This window comes from Trichomycterus rosablanca, chromosome 2 (genome assembly GCF_030014385.1).
Source record: "Trichomycterus rosablanca isolate fTriRos1 chromosome 2, fTriRos1.hap1, whole genome shotgun sequence".
Lineage (NCBI taxonomy): Eukaryota > Metazoa > Chordata > Actinopteri > Siluriformes > Trichomycteridae > Trichomycterus > Trichomycterus rosablanca.
This window is the reverse complement of record NC_085989.1, coordinates 1,034,331-1,059,814: the sequence shown is the minus strand read 5'-3', so window position 1 is coordinate 1,059,814 and position 25,484 is coordinate 1,034,331. Positions and strand designations below refer to the sequence as shown.

At 42.6% G+C, this 25,484-nt stretch overlaps 2 protein-coding genes across 2 annotated transcripts; both read left to right on the top strand.

The window, feature by feature from the left end:
- The first annotated feature begins 1,371 nt into the window (after nt 1-1,371).
- mtx1b (metaxin 1b) lies at nt 1,372-8,429 on the top strand. Its single transcript, XM_062989176.1, has 8 exons — nt 1,372-1,452; nt 4,092-4,161; nt 4,760-4,839; nt 5,721-5,813; nt 6,918-7,100; nt 7,182-7,258; nt 7,515-7,672; nt 8,047-8,429. The coding sequence occupies exons 1-8, from the start codon at nt 1,372-1,374 to the stop codon at nt 8,259-8,261; spliced, it is 957 nt and encodes a 318-aa protein (XP_062845246.1). The 3' UTR covers nt 8,262-8,429.
- A 2,521-nt stretch (nt 8,430-10,950) lies between these two features.
- On the top strand, nt 10,951-24,085 carry thbs3b (thrombospondin 3b). Its single transcript, XM_062989167.1, has 23 exons — nt 10,951-11,038; nt 13,569-13,775; nt 13,860-14,113; nt 15,137-15,239; nt 15,764-15,790; nt 16,105-16,187; nt 16,344-16,395; nt 16,905-17,053; nt 17,371-17,508; nt 17,616-17,690; nt 18,032-18,184; nt 18,283-18,393; nt 18,672-18,779; nt 19,382-19,541; nt 20,282-20,400; nt 20,878-20,930; nt 21,491-21,684; nt 21,891-22,069; nt 22,415-22,463; nt 22,769-22,965; nt 23,445-23,617; nt 23,707-23,846; nt 24,024-24,085. The coding sequence occupies exons 1-23, from the start codon at nt 10,951-10,953 to the stop codon at nt 24,083-24,085; spliced, it is 2,874 nt and encodes a 957-aa protein (XP_062845237.1).
- The last annotated feature ends 1,399 nt before the right edge of the window (nt 24,086-25,484 follow it).

The following is a 25,484-nucleotide window of genomic DNA, read 5'->3' as shown; positions in this document are numbered from 1 at the left end:
AACAATAAATCCAAAATAAATTTTAAAAAAAAAGCTGGAGTGAAATCTAATGAACTTTACAACAATTTAGTAGTCCTACTAAGATTGATTGAGTGATAATTTTATTGATCCCGGAAGGGAAATTGCGGTGTCGCAGCAGCAATTACAAGATGGTGGATCGTTAAAAATATTATTATTACTATCATTGTTAATATTATTATTTATTTAATGTCATGTTTTACACACTTTGGTTACATTCATGACATGACAGGTAACTCCTGGTTACACAAGATTCATCAGTTCAAGTTTAATATCAAACACAGTCATGGACAATTTTGTATCTTCAGCTCACCTCACTTGCACGTCTTTGGACTGTGGGAGGAAACTGGAGCATCCGGGAGGAACATACAAACTCCACACAGAAAGGACACGGACCGCTGCACCTGGGAATCGACCCCAGGACCTTCTTGCTGTGAGGCGACAGTGCTACCCACCCAGCCACCATGCCGCATTAGTTATTATTATTATTATTATTATTATTATTATTATTAATTGCTGTTGTATAATGATGATGTACAGTAATGATTGCCATTCTACTGAATGTATGAATGTACAGTCCTTTATTAAGAATGTGTGGTTACTGAGGGGTGAAAGGAAGGAAAGCAAATGAAATGTAATACATGTAATACATACATAATGTTGCTATTATAATTTATCTTTATTTAAATGTATATAATAATAGTTTGATAAAATGTGGCTGTTAATTATTAAATTAATGTTCTATACATTTATAGGCAGTTGTAGCCTAGTGGTTAAGGTCCTGGACTAGTAATCTGAAGGTTGCTGGTTTAAACCCCACCACTGCCTGGTTGCCTCTGTTGGGCCCTTGAGCAAGGCCCTTAACCCTAAATTGCTTAGACTGTATACTGTACGTCGCTTTGGATAAAGGCGTCTGCTAAATGCTGAAAATGTAAATGTAAATATACATCTGTGCTGGACTGGTGACCTGTCTGGGGTGTTCCTAATCGTACCCACTGCAATCCTGACCAGGATAAATTGGTGGTAAGACAGACAGTGAAAGAATGAATGAATAAATGTTATGTACATGAAGTTCTGTAGATGTTTAGATGGGACTGAAGAACTTTTTGGGATCTGATGTGTGAACGAACTGCTCCATCTAGTGAGAGACCCATAATAACACACATTACTCTCAAAATACACCAAATAAAAACAACAATTATTTAAACATGAATATTTTCTAAAATTGTGATATATAGATTGTTGTATGTTTAAGTAAAAGTCCATAATTTTAAAAACACACAAACTAAAAAAGAGAAAGGAATGTGATGGAGCTCCTGAACCCTCGGGTAAAAGGTAACCAACCATTCCAAGATGGCTGCTCCCATGAAGCTGTACTGTTGGAGAGGAGATTATGGATTACCCTCGGTAGATGTGGATTGTCTAACTGTTCTGGTATGAATTAACTCTATTTTTGTCTTTATTCTTTAATCTAAGTATGGAATATATGTTCTTTATTGGAATAATCATAAAAAGGCGGTCTGCACTGTATCATGGGTGACCTGAGAAGTTCTCCAGTCATTCAGCGAGAACATCACGTTCAATCCCAAATCACTCCTCGTTCCCTACATAGGTCCCCTACAGAGGTAACAGCACCATACTGGGTCGAACCTACTTTATTCAGTTTAGATCAGTAAAGTTTTGTAAACGTTACTTTTGAGAGTTTGCTTCGTATTGACATTATTGCACATTATTGCATCATAAGGGCTGGATTTGGATCTGGTGACTGGAGAGGCTATTGAAGCACCATGTCCATTAGTCATGATCATAGACCCAGTTTGAGACGACTTGGATGGTCAGTTGTGGCCATGATATGAGTCAGTAGCAATACTCAAAGGGCCAAGCAAACATGCTTCACATTGATGCCACCAGTACCAGTCTGAACCTTTGACACATGGCAGTACGGTTCAGTGGATTCATCCTGTTTATGCCAGATTCTTCAGACCAATCCTAAACTTTACAGTTTTGGTTGCCTGTGCCCGTAGTAGCCTGAGATTCTTGTTCTTGGCTGGCACGAGTAGAAGCTGACGGGGTCTTTTTATTGTTGTTTATTGTTATTGTTATTGTTGTTATAAGTTTGAACCAATCTAGCCATCTTCTCTCAACATTTATCAACAAGGCGTTTCTGCCTGTTCATTCAAATGATCCTCCAGGCTACCCGAGGAGGACGGGGGTCCCTGCTGAGTTCCTCTCAAGGTTTCTTCCTGCCACTGTTGCCCCCCGGCTTTCTCAACAGAGGTTTCGGTCTGTCGGTCCTGGATTCTGTAAAGCTGCCTTGAGATGATGTCTATTGTAAAAAGCGCTTTACAAATACATTTGACTTGACTTCTGCCCACATTCCACCGCATTCTAGAGAATGTTGTGGTGAAAATCGCAGTAAATCAGAACCAAACTTACACCAACTGGTCTGGCAACAACCATACCACAAGCAAAGTCACCCAGGTCTGATTCTTCTTCACTCTGATGTTTGATCTGAAGATCTTGACTCACGTTTGTATGATTTAATACGTTGAGCTGCTTCCACATGATTGGATGATTGTATAATGACAAGAATAATAAGGTGTACAAGTGTTCCTAATAAAGTGGCCAGTAATTGTAAGTGCATGTATACCCCTCCTAATTACTAAATTTAGGTGTTTCAGGCACACCCATTGCTTTGTGATGGTTGGCTCCACAAATGGGTCAGCTTGCTCCAGCACCCTAGGGTTACCTGTAGCAGACTACCTTGATATTGTGATCTACAGCGCTATGTTGCCTTCAATGTTTTCAACTGTTTTTGGACCTTAAATACCCCCAGAGTTCACCAGCGTTCCTCTGGTCCTCTATACAGGCCGGTTTGCTAGTCACTGGTGGAGAAAACGCGTTTTTTTTCCTGAGGGATCACACAGCGCCTATTATAGGGGAACAGACGGGTCCCTCTCTGAACGGCGCTGTGGTTTGGGGCTCTCGATGTTGTGTTTTCCTACAGAGTCGTATTTTACCGCGTCAGCAAAATAACACGGCTTTACACGTTCTACGGTGTCACTAAACCCAGAAAATACAAACACACCCCAACTTACACCTCACCAAATCACGTCAAGGTCCTGACGTTCCTGAAACTGTAGGAAGGAGTTCCTGAACTAACTGCTGCACTTAGCTGCCAAAACTGCTGTGTGTAACCGCTAAAAGTAACATAGGAACATTGGAAATACAGAGGATAGTCATATATATAAAGAATCATTGTTTATATACTAACTACATTTCCAGAAAAGTTGGGACATTTTGTAAAATGCAGCAGAAATAAATCTGTGATTTGTTAATTCACTCTGGATACCCTGGACAGGGTGGCGATCCATCTCAGAGCTTCAAACATCCACCCCCCTAATCTGGGTATGAACCGAGGAGCCACCACAGGCTCGGTTTTTGCAAGCTCAGATGGGTCATGGGTTATTGCGAATAATTTAGGTCTTTCACCATCTACTGTGCACAGTATTGTAAAAAGATTCAAGGAATGTAGGGTAGGGGTCATGACCTTGGATGGCATTGTTTGAGAAACTACTGTGCTACTGGGAGTTCTTCGGAAAACTGTTGTGACCTAACACAGCCCACCACTGCGTCAAGAACTTCAGCCTGAACCTCTGTTAAACAAAGAGAATACCAGACATCAGTGCTGTGCAGAAACACGGTCGGGTTCTCTGGGCCCGAGCTCTTCTCAGATGGCCCAAACTAAAAGCCGACCACAGGTTGTCTGTGCCGAAGACAAAACATCTACCGGACTGTTATCAGTGAAAGGTGCAGTGCAGTAAAACACCCCGGACGGTAGCTCCTGTACCTGAGGAAAGAAATCCCAGTCATGATCTAGAAGAAGGTTCCTGATCTGTTACTGTTATTAAAACACAAGGCTTAGAAGTTCTAGAGGTACAAAGTTCTACCTCAGATCTGAGGAGGGATGATCCAGAGTAGCAAACGATGGTTCTTCCATGTGCGATCTTGGTTCCGTTTCAAATGGACCAATCAGGTTCTGAGACTTGTTGTTTCCTGTCTTTCTCCTGCAGGCGTATGCGAAGTTTGCAGGAGCTCCACTCAAGGTTCATAAGATCACCAACCCGTGGAGAAGCCCAACAGGTGAGAACATCATCAGTTCCTTTTATCTTCACAAATTATGAGGTAGGAAGGAACCCGTGTGATGATAAATAAACGAGAAGGGGCAAAATTGGTGCTGGAACGCAGAACACTTCCTAGTTGGGAGGGCGAGGGGTCAGTGGTCACAAGATGGTCCTGACGTGAAGCTGTAGAAGATCTGGTGTGTATGGAGGCCGTGTGGAGGGTAATATATGACCGGAGCAGGAACTGGTTCTTCATGCTCTTTGGCTTACAGGTCAGGAGATGAAGAAAGGTCAGGCATGTCCTGTCTTCTTTAACCTCTACACCATGAGTTCCTCCTGGAACCTCCTGGCTGATGGTTTGAGGTGCAGGAGAATGTTGGGAAGCCAATGGCCCTCAAAATATTATCACCACCGTAGATACAGTGTTGTTTGGGTTGGGTGCATCAAACAGTCTTCTCCAAACATTCCTCTGGTCATTAAACTCAGAAAAAGACCCCCAGACTGCAGTGAAATCCACCTCACTTACAGGTGTATGTAAACTTTTGACCTCTAATAAGACCCCCGTTTTGGTCGTCGCCATGGATACTGTATCATTTCCTCCCCAAATCTTCCAACAGGAACCCTCCCGGCGTTAAAAACCAGAGACGAAGGCAGTTTATCCCAGCCAAGCAAGATCATCATTCATCTCAGGAAACAGGTGAGTGACCTCCTGACTGACCCTCATCCTAACCCTCATCCTGACCCTGATTCTTCTATGATGGCTTTAACAGCTGGTGGACGCTCAGGTCCTCACATCCAAAACCAACCTGCATTCCCGTCACTAGCTCCACCCGTGCCTGTTAAACAAGCATGGAACAGTGGTCTGTCGTCAAGGTTGGGAAGAAAACCGACACCTTATGCACTAAGAAAGTGGTCCGTGTGGTCACATGGCTGACACTGTCCACAGTCAAGGATGCTTTACATCCCCATGAAGTAAGACACAAGCTCCAGAATCAGAACTGTAAACCTTGAGTGACGATATAAAGCCTGCTCGACTCTGGACAGTGTCACCTGTGTTTCAGCAGCTCCTGATTGGCAGATACGTTCTTTGGTTGTTCTTGGTGTCTTGTAAGAGACTTTGGCCCTGTTCATATGGGCACAGAGAACTTACCAGCTGTAGTCAGTCATAGTCAGTATTGAGGAATTAGGAGGCCGTGATACGAAGCTAAACAACATTAGAACTGTACTCTGTGTATTTCTCCACCGCTCGTACCACCTGAACCAGACAGCAGGGGTCGCTGTGAGAGTGACCCATCCGCTGAGCCCTTCCTCAGACACGGCCAGCTGTGCTGAGCCCTGTTCTTACTGCAGATGTTCTTCAGGAATAAAGCTGAACTCAGATGAACCGGAGACATTCCTCTCTCTCTCGGTTTCAGACCAGCATGTATAATTTAATGTAAAAGTGAACGTCCACCTCGAGGTTTCTCCTCTGTGTGGTAGATCTGGCGGTGGAATGTGGACCCCCCGTGTGTTTAGCAGCCAGATGTGTTGTGTTTTACTCGAGTTCTTCCTCCCGGTCACCACGTGTGTGTGTTACAGAAATATAACGCTGATTACGACCTGTCGGCTAAAGAGGGAGCGGATACTCTCGCCTTCATCTCCTTACTGGAGGAGAAACTGCTGCCTGCTCTGGTGAGGAAAACGTCATTTATTTACTTTATTTATTAGCTTTGCTTATTATTATTGTTTTATTTTATTATTTTGATGTTCACTACTATTATTATCAATATTATTATATTAATAAAGTAATAATAAATAAATGATATGATTATTTGTGTACTATTTTATTATTATTTAATATATTATTATTATTATTATCAATATTGTTATAATTATGGTTGATGAAATTAATGGAATTGTTATTAGTATTATTATAATATTATTATTACTTTTATAATTATTTTTGTTATCATTGTAATTATGATTACTGTATTCATAATATTATTTTTACAATATTATATTATATTAATATTATATTTAATTAATATTATTTTTGTATTATTTTTATTACTTTTTAATATTATTATTGTTATTATTATGGTTGTAATGAATGGAATTATTATTACTATTATTATTAATATTATTATAAATATTGTCGTAATTATTAGTTTTATTATTATATTATTATTACTTTTATAATTTTATATTATTATTGTTGTTGTAATTAATTGAATAATAATAATTATTATTATCATTATTAATTGTATTATTTTTATTATTATTATTATCATTATTATTTTTATTATTGTTATTATATCATTATTTTTATTATTATTATTATTATCATCATTATTATTTTATTATTATTATCATTATTATTATTATCATTATTATCATTATTATTTTAATTATCATTTTTATTATTATCATTATTATTATTAATTTTATTATTATTATTATTATTCTATTATAATTTTTATTATTATAATTTTTATTATTATTATTAATATCACTATTATTAATATTGTTATTATTAGTAGTATTATTAGTATTTTTATTATTATTTTTATTATTATTATTATTATTAGTATTATTATTTGAGGTCAGTGGCTGCTTCTTTACACCAGCCAGCAGTGGATTGTGCATCCTAAACAGACAGCAGAAAAACCTAAGAAAACCCCTGTCCGACCCTCCCTCCACTTATCCTCAGCACCTTTTACCCCTAAAGACACTTTCAGACCTTCAGTGTAAATTCCCCTCTGTACTGAGAGTCAGACCTTCGTTCTCTTTCTCCAGATCTACACGCAGTGGGTCGACGCTAAGAATTACGTGGACGTGACGCGGCGGTGGTACGCCGAACACACGCCCTTCCCGCTGAATTTCCTGCTGCCCAACCGCATGCACTCGGCACAGCTGGAGCGACTGAGGCTGATCAGAGGGGATGCGGTGCTGGAGCCCGAGGAGCAGGTGGAGAAAGAGGTGAGAGGAGACATTACAGAGGTCCTCACCTCATTCATTTACTCATTCAGCTTCACTAAACACTTCACTTCTCCTCCTCAGCTGTACCAGGAGGCGCTGGAGTGCATGACTCTGCTCTCACAGAGACTCGGATCACAAAAGTTCTTCTTTGGAGATTCGTAAGTTCACGTCACACAGGTTCATTAATGTATTTGTATTTACATACACGCACTACCTGTCCTGAAGTATGTGGACACCTGATTATAAGCTTGTGTGTCAGTATGAAGTTGCTTCTTTGCTGCTTCTGTGGAAGTTTGTGCTTATTACAGGAATAATAATGCTTGCTATGTCCACATACTTTAGGCTTTACCATGTGTGTACATGTATGTGTGTGTGTGTGTTTAATGTGTGTGTATATTTTGTGTGTGTCTGCAGCCCCTCCTCGCTGGACGCGTACGTATTTGGACACCTCGCGCCTCTGCTCAAGATCAAACTCCCCAGTGGGAAACTCCAGCAGCACCTGAACTCGTTAGAGAATCTGTGCCAGTTCTGTACCAACATCCTGGTACTTTACTTCCCCTCAGAGACCAGAGGTTCGTACCCACAATTCTTCTCTTCGTTGCTGATTTTGTAAATGTTGGCATTGGGGACTGATGACGTTAGAAATCGAGGGCTTGGGGTATTGGTGGTCATTGGCATTGGGGCGTTGGGGGCTGATGGCATTGGGCACTGTTGGCACGTTGGGTACTGATGGCTTCTTGGGTGCCAGTAAAATTGAAGATTCGGGGGCAGATGGCTTTGCCACATATGGAACAGACGGGTTTAGGCATTCGGGGCGCTCAGGGCATTGGGCACCGTTGGCGTTGGGGTGCTGGAGGTCCCCGGTATTAAAGCTTGGACTGCTCACGTTGTACCTCCGGCCCTGAGCAGCACGTTTAACGTGTTTACTTTGGTTTCATGTTTTCAGACGTAGGGAAGCAGAAAGTCTCCGCCCACACCGACGGCGGCGACTTCGACAACGAGCCGCACAAACGGCGAAACCAGATCCTGTCTGTGCTGTTTGCCGTGGGAGCCATGCTGGGTTACGCCGTCCTCACCGGCATCGTCACCATCCAGAGTTCACGATCACAGCTGGAGGAGCCGCGGCGTGCTGAGGAGGACGAGGAGGAGGAGGAGGAGTGATGAAGAATATAAACTCTATATTTACATTTTAGCTTGAGTGATCAGACCCTGCGGTGCTTCTGCTTCTCCTGGTGGCTTCTGGTTCCTCGGAGAACGTTCATGCTTGAGATCGTCGCCATGGTGACCACGTGATTCTGTAAATAGTAATAAAAGTTCTTCGTGCCGAAACGTCTCGAGTGTGTGATTTTATTTTAGAATTAATAATTCTACTGGATGCTTAAATTCACACCAGATCATTCGTGAAAGATCACATCAGTCCCTTTTTCTCCCAGTTTAGTCATAGCCAGTTCCTCTTCCTCTGCTGGAGACCCCGATGGTGTACGAGGAGGGTATATTCTATAAGCATTGGACCTGACTGAAAGAGGCAAATTCCCACAGACACAGTCTCACGGTTTGTGGTAGGAAGTAAAGAGGGTGTGTTTGAAACGGAACGAGCTGTTATCATCGGAAACACATGGGATCGTCTCCAGCGTTCAACAGCTGTCATCGTTCCTGTATCAGGTCTTCCACCGAGTGCTGGAGAAGAGCGGAACAGATTAGAATTCGGGCCCCGGGGCCTTTAACGTAAACATTTATCTAAATAAGACGAGGTGAAGTGAAGTTCTTTATGATTTGGTTCTCTTCGTGGTGGAATCTGAGCAGTTGAAGCTGGAACGTCTAAAACTGTGAGGAGATATAAAACACATGAGCTCATCGAGTTTGTTTTGTCCTCGGATCCTACAGCGCACCATGCGGCCAAAAGTAATGGGGACACCTGACTCATCTGGAAAGCATTCGCAATCAGGCACTGATGAGACTCTGATAAGAAGTTCCAATTCATCCCAAAGCTGTTCGTTCAGGTTGAGGTCAGGGTTTGGTGCGGTGTTACTGGAGTTACTTTACACCAAACTCATCAAACTATGCACTGATGGTCCTCATGGGTAGAGTCATGCTGGAACTAGATTGGCCCTTCCCCAAACTGTTGTTGCAATGCTGGAGGTCATTTATTTAATACAGTGGGTGTGTATGAGGGTGCAAGTGCATACTAACACCCACTGTTTTGGGAAAGGTGTCCTCAGTTTTGGCCATAACCTAAAGCCTTAGTTAATGTTCCGGTTCATCCCAAACTGGATTTTCTGAGACACAGTCATGCTGGAAAAGAGAACCTCTTAAGGAACTGTTGTGGCTGAAACACACAAATTCAATAATTATAACGGGTGTCTCAATACTTTTGGTGCATTAATTACAAAAATAAAGTTAGAAAGACATAAAAATGATCTTTTACTACATTAACGAAGTAACCAAACTCCCAAACACTTCTGATCTGGACGTAAAAGTGCCTTCATTCCAGTAAACACGATCTGTGACGTCTGTAACCTCCACTTTAACAGGACCGTGTTCCCTCTGACTGTCTTGGAGGACCCGTGTTGGTCAGAGAGCCTGAAGAACTTCTGCAAAATGTTCTTTACTATGAGGACTAATTATCATTCCATCAGGTCTAGACTCTCCCGTGGTTCCTGAGGATTTATAGGTTCAGATGTCACGGACGGATGTATTAACTAGCTGCTGACGTGCGTTATTCTGAACTGAGAGTCTCTGCCTAGTGAGTGACCACTTCATCCCGCAGCCTCCAGGGGGCTCCACAATCACTTTTAATTTTCTTCTTCATCTACAGTAGTTGTATCGAATTACCGCCACTTTTTAACCTGCACCATGGCGGGTTCATACGGAGATCCGTATCACGCACGGGGAGTCATGCACTGATCCCAGTTATGCCCCGTCTCTGTGCAGCACCATTGATCAGCCAGCAGATGGCGTAACTGTAGCAGTAATGCAGCAGATAAGCTGATCACGACTAGAATAGAACAGGAAAGAACGCCTTTATCTGTCATATATACATTTACACATGTTCAGTACAACGTACTCAGTACGTATTCCAGCTTGTTTAGAAGTTAGGGTCATCACGCAGGGTCAGCCACTGTACAGCACCCCTGGAGCAGAGAGGGTTGTGACTGCATGGCAGAGAAGGAGCTGGGATTTGAACTCTCAACCTTTCAGTTGATAGCCCAAAGCTCTACCAACTAGGCTCCCACCGTCCCTTCAATTCATCCATAAATGTAGTCCCCATTTTTCCACAAATCCTACTGTTGAAATGTGGCTAAAATTAGTTTTCATATAGTTTCACGCTTTGCAAAAGAGTGGAGGCTGCAAAGGAGCATAGTGGGAACTTAATATTAATGACCATTGTTTTTAAAAAACATTGGTGTTTTATACAACACATATAAATCTGGTGTTTATTCCCAAATACGTTTTTTATTTTCCTTTTTTAGGTCTATGTTGGTAAAGCTGAACCTGCTTCATTAATATCACCTCTTTAAATCTAAAACTCAGGTTATGATTTGTATAATGTTATATTTTATAATGTGCTGAGTGACAGGTCTGATAACAAGCATTTATAGTGAATAAGCTTTGCTGTGTTTTGACCCCATTGGCGCACCGTATTGACGCTCTTTTCCACAATGCAGGCTGATGTTCTGCTCTCTTCTCCTCCAGTCTCTCACATGAGCTCAAGGACCAAACAGTTCTGATCCTGCACTGACCTGGTCCACCACTTACCTGATCCAGCACTGACCTGATCCACCACTGACCTGGTCCAGCATTTGGAGGTTCTGCTCTTTATTAATTCGACACTTTGTTCTGACTTCAGAAGATGGACGGAGAGAGCGGGATTCACAAACTTTTGTTTCTTCTTTACATGCTGCTGAGTGTTCATCTTTGCACATCTTCTGAAATGAAAGGTAGGACTGACTGTATGACTTTATTCTCTCGATCACATCTGGATTTGAGGAAGGGTTTTACCTTTCTAATCTGTACAGCTGCATGAACCAGCTCAGCGCTCCTCAGAACCAGTAGGAGAACCAGTAGGAGAACCACCGCTGGAACCTGAAGTTCCTCTGTGTGGAACTCAGGAGGAACTCGATTATTTGCTTCATGTTCAGTGAACTAAAATTTAAAAAAAAAAATCGAGTTTGGTCAATCAGTTTTATCACTAAATATAAAAGCAGAGAGAATAATGGTGAAGATTCAGACCAGGAGCTTTTAAACTTTTAGTCCAGTGATCCCAGTACAAACCAGCTCTTATTCCAGTGCAGTTCAGTAAAGAAGTGCAGATTTTATTCATTCTGTTTGTATATTTTACAGCCACAATTTCAAAAGAGTTTGGACAGTGGAAACAGACTGATGCGTCTAGAACTCACAGTCACTTGTAAATTAAATTGACTGGACATTTTGAAAGGCACACCTAATAATAATAATAATAATAATAACAATAATAATAATATTAATAATAATAACAGTGATAATAATAATAATAGGTCATAATAATGTGTATAACATTTATATTAATAATCTATATAATAACAATAACAATGCTTGTAAAATGTATATTAATAATCGACATAATAATAGTAATAATAGTGATAATAATAATAGTAATAATAGTGATAATAATAGTAATAATAATAATAATGTGTATAACATTTATATTAATAATCGATATAATAACAATAATAATGTTTATAAAATGTATATTAATAATCGATATAATAATAATAATAATGTGTATAAAATTTATATTAATAAACGATATAATAATAATAATAGTAATAATGTAAAAAAAATATCAGCAATCGATATAATAATAATAATAATAATAATGTTTAAAACACATATTAATAATCACACATAAAAATAATAATAATGTTTATAAAATATATATTAATAATCGATATAATAATAATAATAATAATAATAATAATGTTTATTACAGTTTTATTAATAATCAACATAATAATAATAAAAATAAAATCAGGGGTGCCATAACAATAATATCGAGGGTGCCACTCCCATCCGAGGAGGGCCGCATCTCATCGTTTCTTGTCACCTGCAAGGAGCGTGGTCTCACATGGTGCAGTATCGTATACAACCAGCCCCCAATGCAGTCACCTCAACCGGTCAGCAGGGACCGCAGGAAACAAGGAACTGTGTTCAGCCATTGTCCCGCCCCTACAGACACACAGCCAGTCGTGTGTCTGTGCAGGCGCCCAGTTGGCTGATAGCAGAGCTGAGACTGGAACTTCTGTGTTTTGCAGTTAGGGTTTGGCCCATTTTTTTTCACAGAAGTCTTTTTATAAATAATTTAACCTGCAGTTCTCTTTAGTTCTCATTTCAGTTCAAGTATAAAGCAAAATAATATTTAAAACACTCAGAAAAATACTTTAATTATTTAAAAGTGGAGTTTTCAGCCCGTCTCATTTCACCTGTGAGCGTAATGAGACGCTTCTGCCTAAAAGTGTTTGAATGTGCTGTAATGACTGCTTGCATTTTCCACGTCTCAGTAAAATACAAGATTCAAGATCCCAGTAAATCCGTTAAACATTTCAGACGACAGCACGCGCTCCGAAATACCCAGCGTGTGATGGAACCCAGAGGCGTCGGGATAAAGAAATGATCCATGAGGAATGTGAGGCCGTGTCCAAAATGAACCCGACTCTCTCAGGGGTTCCAGCTTTTTACACACATCATTAACACACAGACCGGCCGGAGGTCTCGAACCGGTCACTGGGGTTTCACATCAACCATGTTTGAGTAGCCGACTTACTGCGAGAGGAGAAGCGTAATCACATTAGATAGCAAAAGTATGTGGACAACCGACCACATGATTGTAAGGCGTTCCATTCCGATACCATCAGCATTATAACGGAGCAGCCTCCTACCCTTCCACATTTTTGGGTTATGTGTGTGGGAATTTGTGCCTATACAGTCAGAAGAGCTCTGTGCTATGGCCACTGGAGTGGAACGGGTTCCGTTCCAGTTGGCAAATCTAATTTTGAACTGATTTCACCAAAAATAAACAGGTACCACACTGGAACCAAAGCTTAGCAAGTCAGATTGTAGAGGAACGAGAACGTTTTTTATCACCGGTAGTTGATCTGTGCTTGTTTTGTGGATAAAAACATCTGTAACAGCGTCTGTTGATGCATGCTCAATAATCCAGGTACACAAATCCACGAAGTTGAATCAGTTCATCTGGACACAAGTTTGTTGTAGAGATACGTTTCGTCACTCAATCCGAATCACATTAATGCTTGGGGGTTTACAGCGCCCTCTTTTGGTTCCAATAAAAACTGGTGCACGCGCTGGCCGGTCCTTTGAACAGCACCAAGGTTCTGAGAAGCCGAAATGGAACCAGTTCAAGATCCAGGGTTATTTTGGTTAGAAACGGCTATAAATGTTCACATGTGAGACGTTTTCTCTCCTTGAACTCAGTGATCGATGCGTTGGCGTTGGGCGACGCCTCTCGGACGTCGGCGGCGGTGACGGATTTGGCGGAGAGTCTGGAGAAGATGCAGGATCTGTACGTGACCTCGACCTTCAGGCTCCATCCCAAACTGGGCGGCGTGCTGCTCGGCCTCTACAGTAGAGACGACGGCAGAAAGTATCTGGAGATCACCGTCATCGGCAAGATCAACAAAGGTAAAAATAATGACTTATTATTTTAGCGAAACAGATTAATTAGGAATACATGTATATATTATTGTTGTAATCATTCTGTCACAGTGTTGGTTCGATATCTGCGCTCGGATGGACGCCTCCACACGGTGAACCTGCAAAACCCCGCCCTCTCGGATGGGCGGAGCCAGTCCCTGATGATGAAAGTCGGTGTAGCGAAACGGAATCACGTTAGCCTGGAGCTTTACGTTAATTGCAGACTAGCTGACTCCGCCCATCACCTGCCTTTATTGGCTAGGATTCCATCCAAGCCGGAGTCTGTGGAGCTTCGTACCGGAGAGAAGAACTTTGCCAGGATGCAGGTTTGTGTCTGAGACTAACGATAAATAATTGTTTAGGCTAATCACGATTATTTATCACGACAGCAATTAATCGTCCAAATTTATTTAAATTATATTGATATAATTGAATGAAGAAAGTTTAATTTAAATATTGTTGACAAGTTCTGTGCAGTGTGTGTATTGTGTTTTGTTGATGTGTGTGTATTCTGTGTGTGTATTGTGTCTGTGTGTGTATTGTGTTTTGTTTGTGTGTGTATTCTGTGTGTATATTGTGGCTGTACGTTGTCTGTGTGTATTGTGTTTTATTGATGTGTGTGTGTGCATTCTGTGTGTGTATTATGTATGTGTTTGTGTGTGTATTGTCTTTGAGTTGAGTTATTACGTGTGTGTGCATTCTGTGTGTGTATTGTGTCTGTGTGTGTATTGTCTTTGTGGATGTTGTGTGTGTGTGTATTGTGTGTGTGTGTATTGTCTTTGTGAATGTTGTTTGTGTGTATTGTGTGTGTATTGTCTTTGAGTTGAGTTATTACGTGTGTGTGCATTCTGTGTGTGTATTGTGTCTGTGTGTGTATTGTCTTTGTGGATGTTGTGTGTGTGTGTATTGTGTGTGTGTATATTGTCTTTGTGAATGTTGTTTGTGTGTATTGTGTGTGTATTGTCTTTGAGTTGTCTGTGTGTATTGTGTTTTGCTAATGTGTGTGTGTGTGTGAGTGTGCTTTCTGTGTGTGTATTGTGTCTGTGAGTTGTATGTACTTGTGTTTTGTTAATGTGTGTACTGTGGCTGTGTTTGTGTGTGATGTGTGTGTTCTGTGTGTGTATTGCGTCTGTGTTTGAGTGTGTTGTGTGTTTATTGCATCTGTGTGGTGTGTATACTATGTGTGTGCACTGTGTGTGTTGTCTGTGTATATTGTGTGTTTTGTTGCTGTGTGTGTGTGATGTGTGTGTGAATGCATGTGCATTACGTTTGTGCTCTGTGTGCGTATTATGTATTTTGTTAATATGTGTGCATTGTGTTTATTGTGTGTGTGTGTGTGTGTGTGGTAGGGGTCAGTGGAGTCTCTGAAGCTGGCTCTGGGTGGTTCTCTTCCAAAAGCTGGACTTTTGACCGACTGCTCGTTGCAGGGAGACTCAACACTGCACAACAGTGGTACGAACACACACACACACACACACTGCCATCTTTCTTGAAACTCTGTTGGTTGCCTCATGTTGCTCTGAATTCCTGCGATTCATGTATGTTTGTTCAGTATGTTGATCTACTGGCCTCTTCTGGTGATTCTGTGTTACTGCAGCCTTTCCATAGAATCACAGTCACAGGTGAGGCTGTTAAATTCATTTTAATTATAATTATTTACACGCTAATATGAGGCAACTAACAGAGTTCCAATGAGGCCAAGTACTGGGCTCTTGAATTGCATGTGCATTATTCCAACAATGGTTACAGTCTTAAAACTCATGACAGAAAATCATGAGCATCAAACATGGATAAACACCATCAGCAAAGAAGTCATAGGTCCAAGTGGACGCTTACTGACAGGATGAAGAGCCACTTTAAAGGGCTGATTGGACACAAATCCCTATAGGCGCATTCCAACAAGCTCAAGTAATAATGTGTGTATTTAATTAATTTATTGTTTAAATGACTGATTTGCTGATTGTTGTGTTTTGCAGTTGGCAGTGACATTAATGCAATACTTGGTGAGTCTCACACACACAGACACACACACAGGTCAAAGTTGCAAGTTCTTATGTGTACCTAAAGGTTACCAACAGAAACACTGAAAGAACATGCCAAACTCCCTATAAACATCGACCAGTGGCAAAAAAATAACCCAGCTTCCCATGAATCAAACATAACAACCAATCTATCACCCACATAATACTCATAATACTCTCGGTTATTTATAGAATATGAATGTGTATTTTTCGTGCCAGTTGGTGGATTGGCTACTCAAAATGGCACCTAGGTGTGAATAAGAATAAATACAATCAAGTTTCTCTGTTTTTCTCAGGTGATCACACAAAGGCATTGATTGGTCAGCTGATCATCTTTAATCAGATCATGGGCGACCTGAGAGAGGACATCCGTGAACAGGTGCACACACACACACACACACACACACACACACACACACAAACACACACACTGAATGTTACAGCAATAAATGAAAGGTAGAACAATTACAAAGCAGGAACATTCCTAGGATCTCAGAAACATTTTAAATAATCAGTGATGTGTTTTGATTTGTAGACAAAGGAGATGTCTCTGATCAGGAACACCATCCTCGAGTGCCAAGTGTGTGGTGAGTGATGGATGAAGTGTGTATTAATACAATATGTATTTAATACCAACCCCTTATGCTACACCACATATATTGCTTAATTTATCTTTTATTTGGTCTTTTGCTGAAATGACAGTGTTGCTCCATAATAAGCAGTATAAGAACATCTGTCTTCTACACAACTGGTGGCTTTAACATGAGCTGAATTCTGGTGGTAGATTTATTTCTGTGAATTTATTTGAATAGCTTTTGAACAACTGCTCATATTGCTCCTAAACAAACTCTTATATTGACTCTCACCTTTTATAAAAAATTTGTATAAAATAATTTCAATAACTTTTAAACGATTGGTCATATTGCTTCAAAACAAGTTGTATATTATTAAGTGTAACCCACATTACATACTACAACTCTTGTTGTATAACTTGTTATTATTTTCCAGATCCTTAGTGTAAGCTTTGGCTATAATACAGTATATTCAGTCATGTTAATATTACAGGTAAAATGACTCTCTAAAATCTCTCTCTCAGGTTTCCATGAGCCCCAGTCACGGTGCCAGCCCAACCCATGTTACAGTGGTGTCGAGTGTGTGGATGTGTTGGAGTTTCCAGGTTATCGGTGTGGTCCGTGTCGACCCGGCACTAAGGGAAATGGCACACACTGCCAGGACATTGACGAGGTTCTACATGCACAAATATATTGTCTGATACTGACAGTATAGTAAATATGCGTTTGTTTGGGATTATTTTCACCATTTTATATTGGATTTAAAACCTTGCTCTCAGGAATATTTCTGTGCTACTTGTTGTACTAAATCTAGACTTTTCTTATCAGAGTAATCATAGAACTGATGACGTGCTGAATTTCTATTACACTGGTGTCATGACAGACCGGAGATAAACACACTCAAAAACTTGTGTACATCTCAACCTCAGTCATCTGTAGATCTGTTTTATGAATCATTTTACAAGTTTTTTTGCTCTCTCTTTGTATCAGTGCACTGCCGGGCCGTGTTTCTCCCCTCACATGTGCGTGAACAGTGTTAAAGGATTCCGGTGTGAGCCCTGTCCACCCGGTTTCTCCGGTCCAGAGCTCGGTGGTGTTGGTATGGAGTTTGCTCAGAAGCACAAGCAGGTCTGATTTTGATCGGTCTCATCTGTTTTTACTTTAGTTCTGGGAATTATTCGTACAGAGGGACGTACAGTTAATGATGATGATGGTGATGTTGTTGTGTGTTGCAGGAGTGTGTGGATGTAGATGAGTGTGAGGCTCAGACTAGTCGATGTGTTCCCAATTCCATCTGCACCAACACGCCTGTGAGTTCATTTCTGATTTATTTTATATGCATACAGACACTTGTAAAGAACGTGTATGTGAAATAAAGCAGAAATTAATGATCAAAAAGTGAAAACGGTGCAGCCGTGGGACAGATTGCTTGCTACTGATTGGTTGGATGTCCTTATATACTAATAAATATTCATATTGTGTTTTTATATATATTATTTTGCTTAAGATCACATGTACAAAGTATTTGTTGGTGACCAATACTGGTTGCATGAAGCCGGATTCTTGTGTATTACCCACCACCCCAAAGTGTTTAAGTCCTATCAGTTGGTTCAAACTTGTGATCACATCTCTCTCTTACTCCATTCCTCAGGGATCGTTCAAGTGTGGAGGGTGTAAGGCGGGTTTTTTGGGGAACCAGACGACGGGGTGTTTCCTGAAGAAGACGTGTGCTCTGCTCGGATACGATCCCTGTGACGTTAATGCTCACTGTGTGATGGAGCTCAGCAGTGACATTATCTGTGTGGTCAGAATTCTACCATCCATCTACCATCTATAAACATTCCTACTATTTAAATTAATTATTATTATTATTATTATTATATTTTTTGCTCTCTTTGTCAGTGTAATGTCGGATTTGCGGGTAACGGGAATATCTGTGGTGCTGATTCTGATCTTGATGGCTATCCAGATGAAGCTCTGCCCTGTATGGATAATGACAGACACTGCCGACAGGTTCGTCTGTTTTGAACACGTGAACATGAGCATTGATATGGCTGCACTTTGCAGGCCACTGGAGTCTTTATGTACCTCTTTTTTGCACAGGAGAGCTAAAATGCTAAAAGAGCATGTACTTGTTGTTATATAATTGATTTTACACACCTGATAGCAGTATGTGTTCCCGTAACACCTGAACTCAGTAATTAGGATTGGTGTTCACATACTTTTGGCCGTACAGCGTGCATATATTTATGTACATATTTCTAACCTCTGTTTTTATTCACCCCTGATAGGATAACTGCGTGTCCACGCCGAATTCTGGTCAGGACGACACGGACGGTGACGGTGTCGGAGATCAGTGTGACGAGGACGCGGACGGAGACGGGATTAAGAACTTCGAGGTCTGATTCGCATCTTCTGCTCTCTGGTGAAAAGAAGCGGTCGGTGCTGCACACGTGTCGGAGGGGGCGTGTGTTACTTACGGCCCTCCTCGGTCAGGAGTGGAGGTCTGCAGGGGAATCGGATACGACTAGACTATGACTTTTTACTATTGTATTTATAAATTTGCTCCCTTTTTCTCCCAGTTTAGTCGTAGCCAGTTCCTCTTCCTCTGCTGGAGACCCTAATGGCCTACAAAGAGGGTATATTCTCCTGCCACACCCTCCCTCTGACATGTGCGTGCTCCACCGACGCCTTCTTATTCGCCCGTACTTTGGTGGATCGGCGCGTGAGGTCGGTCTCACGCAGGAAGAGTCACGCGCTGATCTCCACGTACCTCCACTTATGTACAAGCACCTCGGGATACTTACACAGCATCAAAGACCCCGCCCACTTTCCCGCCCGGTCTTTTCCCAGACAGTAGACCAGCGGCCGATTTTGTCTGCTGCAGATTGTGCCCTCTAGGGGCGTCCAGGGATTTGGGTCGATTTGGGGCATCACCAGTTTTAAAAATCGAATGACTTCAAAGCAAATTCATGTTTATTTGATGTGTTTGATGTTTTAGGATAACTGCCGTCTGGTGCACAACAAGGACCAGACGAACTCGGACGCGGACTCGTACGGCGACAAGTGTGATAACTGTCCGAACGTCCCAAACGCAGATCAGCTGGACACTGACGGCAACGGTGTGGGAGACGTCTGCGATAGTGACATCGATGGAGACGGTACGCCTAACATGATACACCCTGATACACCAAAAGTATATGGACAGCGCTCTTTTATACTGAGTTTAGGCGTTTTAGCCCCATCAAGTATCAGCTATAACAACAGCTGCTCTTCTCTGGGTTCTCACATGACTTTGAACTGTGTCTGTGGGAATTTGTACCCATCCAGTCAAAATATGACAGCGTTTGTATGGCTGGGCGCTGATGTTCTGAGGGGCTGAGGTCAGGGCTCTGTGCAGGACATTTGTTTCATGTATTTATAGAGCTTGCTTTGTGCTGGAACAGGAAAGGACCTTCCCTAAACTGTTGCTCCAAATTTGGAAGCATAATTTTGAATATAATTGATTTATTACACCTTTTAGCAGCTGTTGTGGCTGAAACACATGAATTCAGGAATAAGAAGGGGCGTCCCAATACTTTTGACCATATAGTGTGTAAGATCAGTATATTTTATCCCTACAATGCTGTGGCAACAGTTTGGGGAAGGGACATGAGTATGGACTGAACATGACTGAGATGAATTAGAATGCCACTTGTGAGTCAGGGGTTCTCACAGACCCTTTCCAAAATCTTGCGTACAGCCACGAAAGGGGAACAACTCCATATTAATGCAATGGTTTTGGATTTAGAACTCCAACAAGCTCATGTGTCCATATACTTTTGGGAACATAGTGTACACTCCCAAATTACAAGGCACCCTTGATGCTGCGTTCACAAAACATGTTCCCTGATATTTTTAGGGATCCCCAACATGCTGGACAACTGTCCGAAAATTCCCAACGCCATGCAGACGGATCGGGACAACGACGGTGTGGGGGACGCATGCGACAGCTGTGCTGAGGTCAACGACCCCACACAGGTCAGTAAACCCCACATGGTACCTACGAGTGTGTGTGTGTGTGTGTGAACGTACACTATATGGCCAAAAGTATCTGGACGCCTGACCATGAGCTTGTCGGACGTCCCGTCCCAAAACTGTATTTTCAGCAGCATTTGTGCGGCTGGGCATTAACTGATCAGTCAGTGTTCCAGTTCATTCCAGAGCTGTTGAGTGGGGCTGGAGTTTCTTTATAGATGTCTTTATAGAGCTCGCTCATGCTGGAACAGATAAGGGCCTTCCCTAAACTGTTGCTGCCCAGTTTTAAGCCTATATTTTGCTTCATGTGATTGATTTATTATTTCACCTGTTTTTGACTGTTGTGGCTGAAACACGTGAATTAAATCATTAGAAAGGTCGTCCCAATACTTTTGTACTTGCTATCCTGTGGAATACTCGTCTCTTACAAGTGTCTACAAACTTTTGACCTATTGAACCCGCTCTTGTCTTTGTGTGTAGTCTGATGCTGACAGTGACCTGGTGGGAGACGTCTGCGACACCAACCACGACACGTGAGTTCCCCTACGTCCACACTGTCCGGCCAAAAGTATGTGGACACCCCTTAATTATAAATGAGACATACAATAATTTATATCAAGCAGATAATATGCTTCCAACTATGTGATAACAGTTTGGGGAAGGTCCTTTTCTGTTCTTTTTCTGTGCAAGCTTCTTAAAGACATGATTGGTCCAGGTAAAGGAGCCGCAGCTTTGGGACGAATTGGAACGTCGATTGTGAGCCAATAACAGTCCCTGATCACAAAGGCTCTCATGGTTTATGTTTCAAAGCAGGACGGTGATGCAGGTAGCATCAGTTTTACATGGCATGAATCTCGGAGACTTGGGTTTGATCTTTGCATCTGCTTTCTGTTCTGAGTTTTGCATGTTCTCCCCACATCATGTCAGGTTTCACCTCTCGCTGAGAATCACGCGTAATTAAGCGAGCAATAGTTTAGGCCAGGTGTTTTCAGGTATCACTGGACCCACTGGGACCAGGACCGCCCAGAAACAGTTCATGAAAATGAATAAATGGATCATAATTATGTCGGTTTCTCTCTGAACGTTTCCGTAGGGACGGCGATGGTTTCCAGGACACCAGGGACAACTGTCCCACCGTCCCCAACAGTTCTCAGCTGGACTCGGACAACGACGGCGTGGGAGACGAGTGTGACGAAGACGACGATAACGACGGCGTTCCAGATGCTCTCCCGCCCGGACCGGATAACTGCAGGCTCATCCCGAACCCCAACCAGAAAGATTCCGACGGTACGTCCCAGGATTAACCACTTAAATCTCAGCGGTGCTATCAGCCGGTCGGGCGTCTGCACGGACACGATTGGCTAATGTCCAGGCTAGAGGGAAGGTGGCTAAATTGTCTTAGATAATGCATGGATCAGTGCGCTCTCTCAGTGCAGGTCACAAGCCCAGATACAGGAGCAGTCAGGTGATCTATGTCATGTGATCTTCGTCAGGTGACGGCGTGGGCGACGTATGCGAGGGCGACTTCGACAACGATAAGGTGACGGACGCGAAGGACGCCTGTCCCGAAAACGCCGACATCACCCTGACGGACTTCCGAGCTTTTCAGACGGTCACCCTCGACCCGCAGGGAGACTCGCAGATCGACCCCAACTGGGTGGTGCTCAATCAGGTACGCTTTCCTTGCATTTAGTCGTATCCAATTACTCTGTACTGCTGCAAACCTCCACTCCTGACCAAGGAGGGTTGTGACTAAGACACGCCCCCCTCCGACACGTGTTTCACCTGCACAGGTGGGTTCATACGGAGATCCGTATCATGCACAGAGAGTCACAGTCACACACTGTTCTCCATTATCCCCCGTCTCTGTGCAGCTCCATCAATCAGCCAGCAGAGGGCGTAAACTCCCAGATTTAACTCTATTTTTGTATTCTATTTCATTCTATATACATTTGGATATTAAGTATGTGCCCAAATGTCTTTGTTCCTCAGTAATGCGAGTTGTTTGTACCTGTAGGGGATGGAGATCATACAGACCATGAACAGCGACCCCGGACTGGCTGTTGGTATGTTCTTTTATTGTATTTATATATTATATATCATACAGTGACAGTATATTGTCTAAGCAATTGAGGGTCAAGGGCCTTGCTCAAGGGCCCAACAGTGAGAGCCTGGCAGTGGTGAGGCTTGAACCAGTGACCTTTTGATTACTAGTCCAGTACCTGAACCACTAGAGTACAACTGCCTACAGGGTAAAAGTAGTCGACCAACTCAAACCACATTTCCTCTTCTGATGTTTGATGTGACGTTCTCCGAAGTTCTGAGCACTCGAGACGTAAACCGACTCCCGTTTCCCGCTCTATACCTCCAGGATACACGGCGTTCAACGGCGTGGATTTCGAAGGGACGTTTCACGTGAACACGGTGACGGACGACGACTACGTGGGCTTCGTGTTCGCCTACCAGGACTCGTCCAGCTTCTACGTGGTGATGTGGAAGCAGACGGAGCAGACCTACTGGCAGAACCTCCCGGTCAGGGCCTGGGCCGAACCCGGCCTGCAGCTGAAGGTAGAGATGAACACCGGCCACTTTTTATCCACCGCACACAGATCACAGGACCATTCGGGACCAGAACTGGACCATCCTGGGGTATAGAAGTGCAGAGTTCTATCCAAAAGTATTGGGACGCCCCTTGTAATTACTGACCTAACAGGTGTAATAAATCATATAAAGGAAATTATATGCTTATATGCTTTGCAGAAACAGTTTAGGGAAGGCCCTTTGGCCGTATAGTGTACATTGAAGAGCCAAAACATTAGGACCACCAGCTTTATATACTGTCTAAGCAGGTCTGACCAACCATGACCACAGTCTTCATGTCCTCTGCGTAGGGACTCACCACGCCCGACTCTATCACCCCTTGAATTTGTCTGGTCATAACAACCTGGTCCTGATCAAAGTTCCTCAGGTCTTTGATCAGACCTGCCACATATAGGGACTTTAACTCAAGTTTTTAACCCTTTATTAGTGCAGTGTTTTTATTACAGGCTGTGAAGTCCCGCACGGGTCCGGGCGAGTACCTGCGTAACGCCCTGTGGCACACCGGCGACACCCCCGGAGAGGCCACGCTGCTCTGGAAGGATCCCAGGAACGAGGGGTGGAAGGATAAAACCTCGTACCGCTGGAGCCTGAGCCATCGGCCACAGGTCGGATACATCAGGTACGAGGCACGCCGCTCACCCCCGAGTTCTAGACCGTATTGGCAGAAATGTGTGGACACCTGACACTTCTTGTCTGCGTGTGTTTCAGGGTCCGTCTGTATGAAGGTGCGGATCTGGTTGCGGACTCGGGCGTGGTGATCGACGGCACCATGAGAGGAGGACGTCTGGGGGTTTTCTGCTTCTCGCAGGAGAACATCATCTGGTCCAACCTGGGCTACAGGTGTAACGGTGGGTACCAGCTTCATCTACCATGGCATTACCAGGGCACTAAGAGCGTCATAGTGTTGACCAGAAGAGCCAATTGAATGCCAACAGTGATTGTCAGGTTGACATTAGAATTAATTTGAACACCAAAACGTGTTTCACTTTTGTAGTGAGCAGCTTTTTTGTGTGTCTCCTCACCAGATACGGTTCCGTATGATTTCTACCTCCACCAGAAACAGACCAACCTCAGGACGGGAGTTTAGAGGAGCGTCCACATATTTACTGCCAAAATGGAGCCTCAAGTCGTGTGTGTGTGTGTGTGTGTGTGTGTGTGTATTAGATATGTACCTCTTCTTTTTACCAGACAGCCACAATATTCTATACGCTATCTTGTCAGTATTCGTCCACTATAACAGTAGGAGGCAGGGTTAAGCGCACATCCAGCCTTGCTGACCGTAGACATGGCCAGTGCTAGCTCAGCCGGTGAGGTACTGGACTGTTGATCCGAAGCTGCCACAGTTAGGCCCCAAAACAAGGCCCCTAACTCTCAGTTGCAATAGTAAGTCACTTTAAATAAAAGCGCCTGCTAGGTGCCGTAAATGTAATCAAGTCTGTTGAGGGCCCGACCAGACCTGTGGCATCACGGAGACATGTGGAAAACTTGAACCCAGACCCAGGGCTCTGCAGTGTTGGGCTAGCGCATTGGATTGCTGCGCCGCTCAAGCGCCTAGTTGTTCTTTTTCAAACACAATAGCTGCGGTGGATCAACCGTCACCCTGCGTTCACACTAGAGGGCGACAAACTGCACATTTCCTTCAACAGCGGGCGAGCCTGCTGAAAAGTGACGCCCAAAACTGAACTGAGAATTCAGCAATTTTATGAATAAATAAATAATAAATCAAGCACGATGAGGTTCAAGACAAACTGTAACCCGACCACAACATGTTTTTACTGTAAATGAAATAAACATTTTATAGCGCTGTAATATAGCAAGAAGTTTTGCATGTTCTCTTGGCATCTGTGTTGGCTGTTTTCAGGTAGTCTGGCTCCTTACTAGCGTACAACAACCTGCAGAGGGTAGATTGGTAGTTCTGAATTTCCCTTGTGAATGAGTGTGTGTGTGTGATGATCGAATTACAGTAGACCCTTGAGTTACGAACCGTTTACCATACAAACATTTTGGGTTACGAACAATCTTTTTCAACTTTACGTACGAACAAATTTCTGATTACGAACCGAAATTCGCGAAACACATGACGTCATGAACACGCTCACTCCGACCGTCTCTATATATATATATACACAGAGCGAACATTCGGACAGCGGATGGTGTTTTTCCGGTGTTTTCTTTATATTTTGTAAAATTCAATATTAAAATGTCCCCAAATAATGTGCAGAGGAAGCGCAGTGGTGATAAAATGAACAAATCTATTACATTTGTTGTTGTTGTATAATTACTCCTGCCAGTAGGTGTCACTGTGTATCAGACAGAGGGGACAGTGAGTGAGAGAGAAGAAGGAATTTGGCTCAGTAAAGTATTCTTACACCTACAAAATACAACACTATTGAAATAAAGAAGGAAATAATAGAGAAATATGAGAGTTATTGTTGTTTCTGGTAGATAAAGCTTATATAATAAGAAGGAAATGTATTATGGTGTAT

What these genes read in the sequence shown, in the direction of transcription:
- mtx1b (XM_062989176.1), top strand. Translation starts at nt 1,372, where the DNA reads ATGGCTGCTCCCATGAAGCTGTACTGTTGGAGAGGAGATTATGGATTA. An exon ending in AGAAACTGCTGCCTGCTCTG is followed by an intron (nt 5,814 to 6,917) that starts GTGAGGAAAACG and finishes CTCTTTCTCCAG; the next exon opens with ATCTACACGCAGTGGGTCGA. An exon ending in AGGAGCAGGTGGAGAAAGAG is followed by an intron (nt 7,101 to 7,181) that starts GTGAGAGGAGAC and finishes TCTCCTCCTCAG; the next exon opens with CTGTACCAGGAGGCGCTGGA.
- thbs3b (XM_062989167.1), top strand. Translation starts at nt 10,951, where the DNA reads ATGGACGGAGAGAGCGGGATTCACAAACTTTTGTTTCTTCTTTACATG. An exon ending in AGAACTTTGCCAGGATGCAG is followed by an intron (nt 14,114 to 15,136) that starts GTTTGTGTCTGA and finishes TGTGTGTGGTAG; the next exon opens with GGGTCAGTGGAGTCTCTGAA. An exon ending in CAACCAGAAAGATTCCGACG is followed by an intron (nt 21,685 to 21,890) that starts GTACGTCCCAGG and finishes GATCTTCGTCAG; the next exon opens with GTGACGGCGTGGGCGACGTA.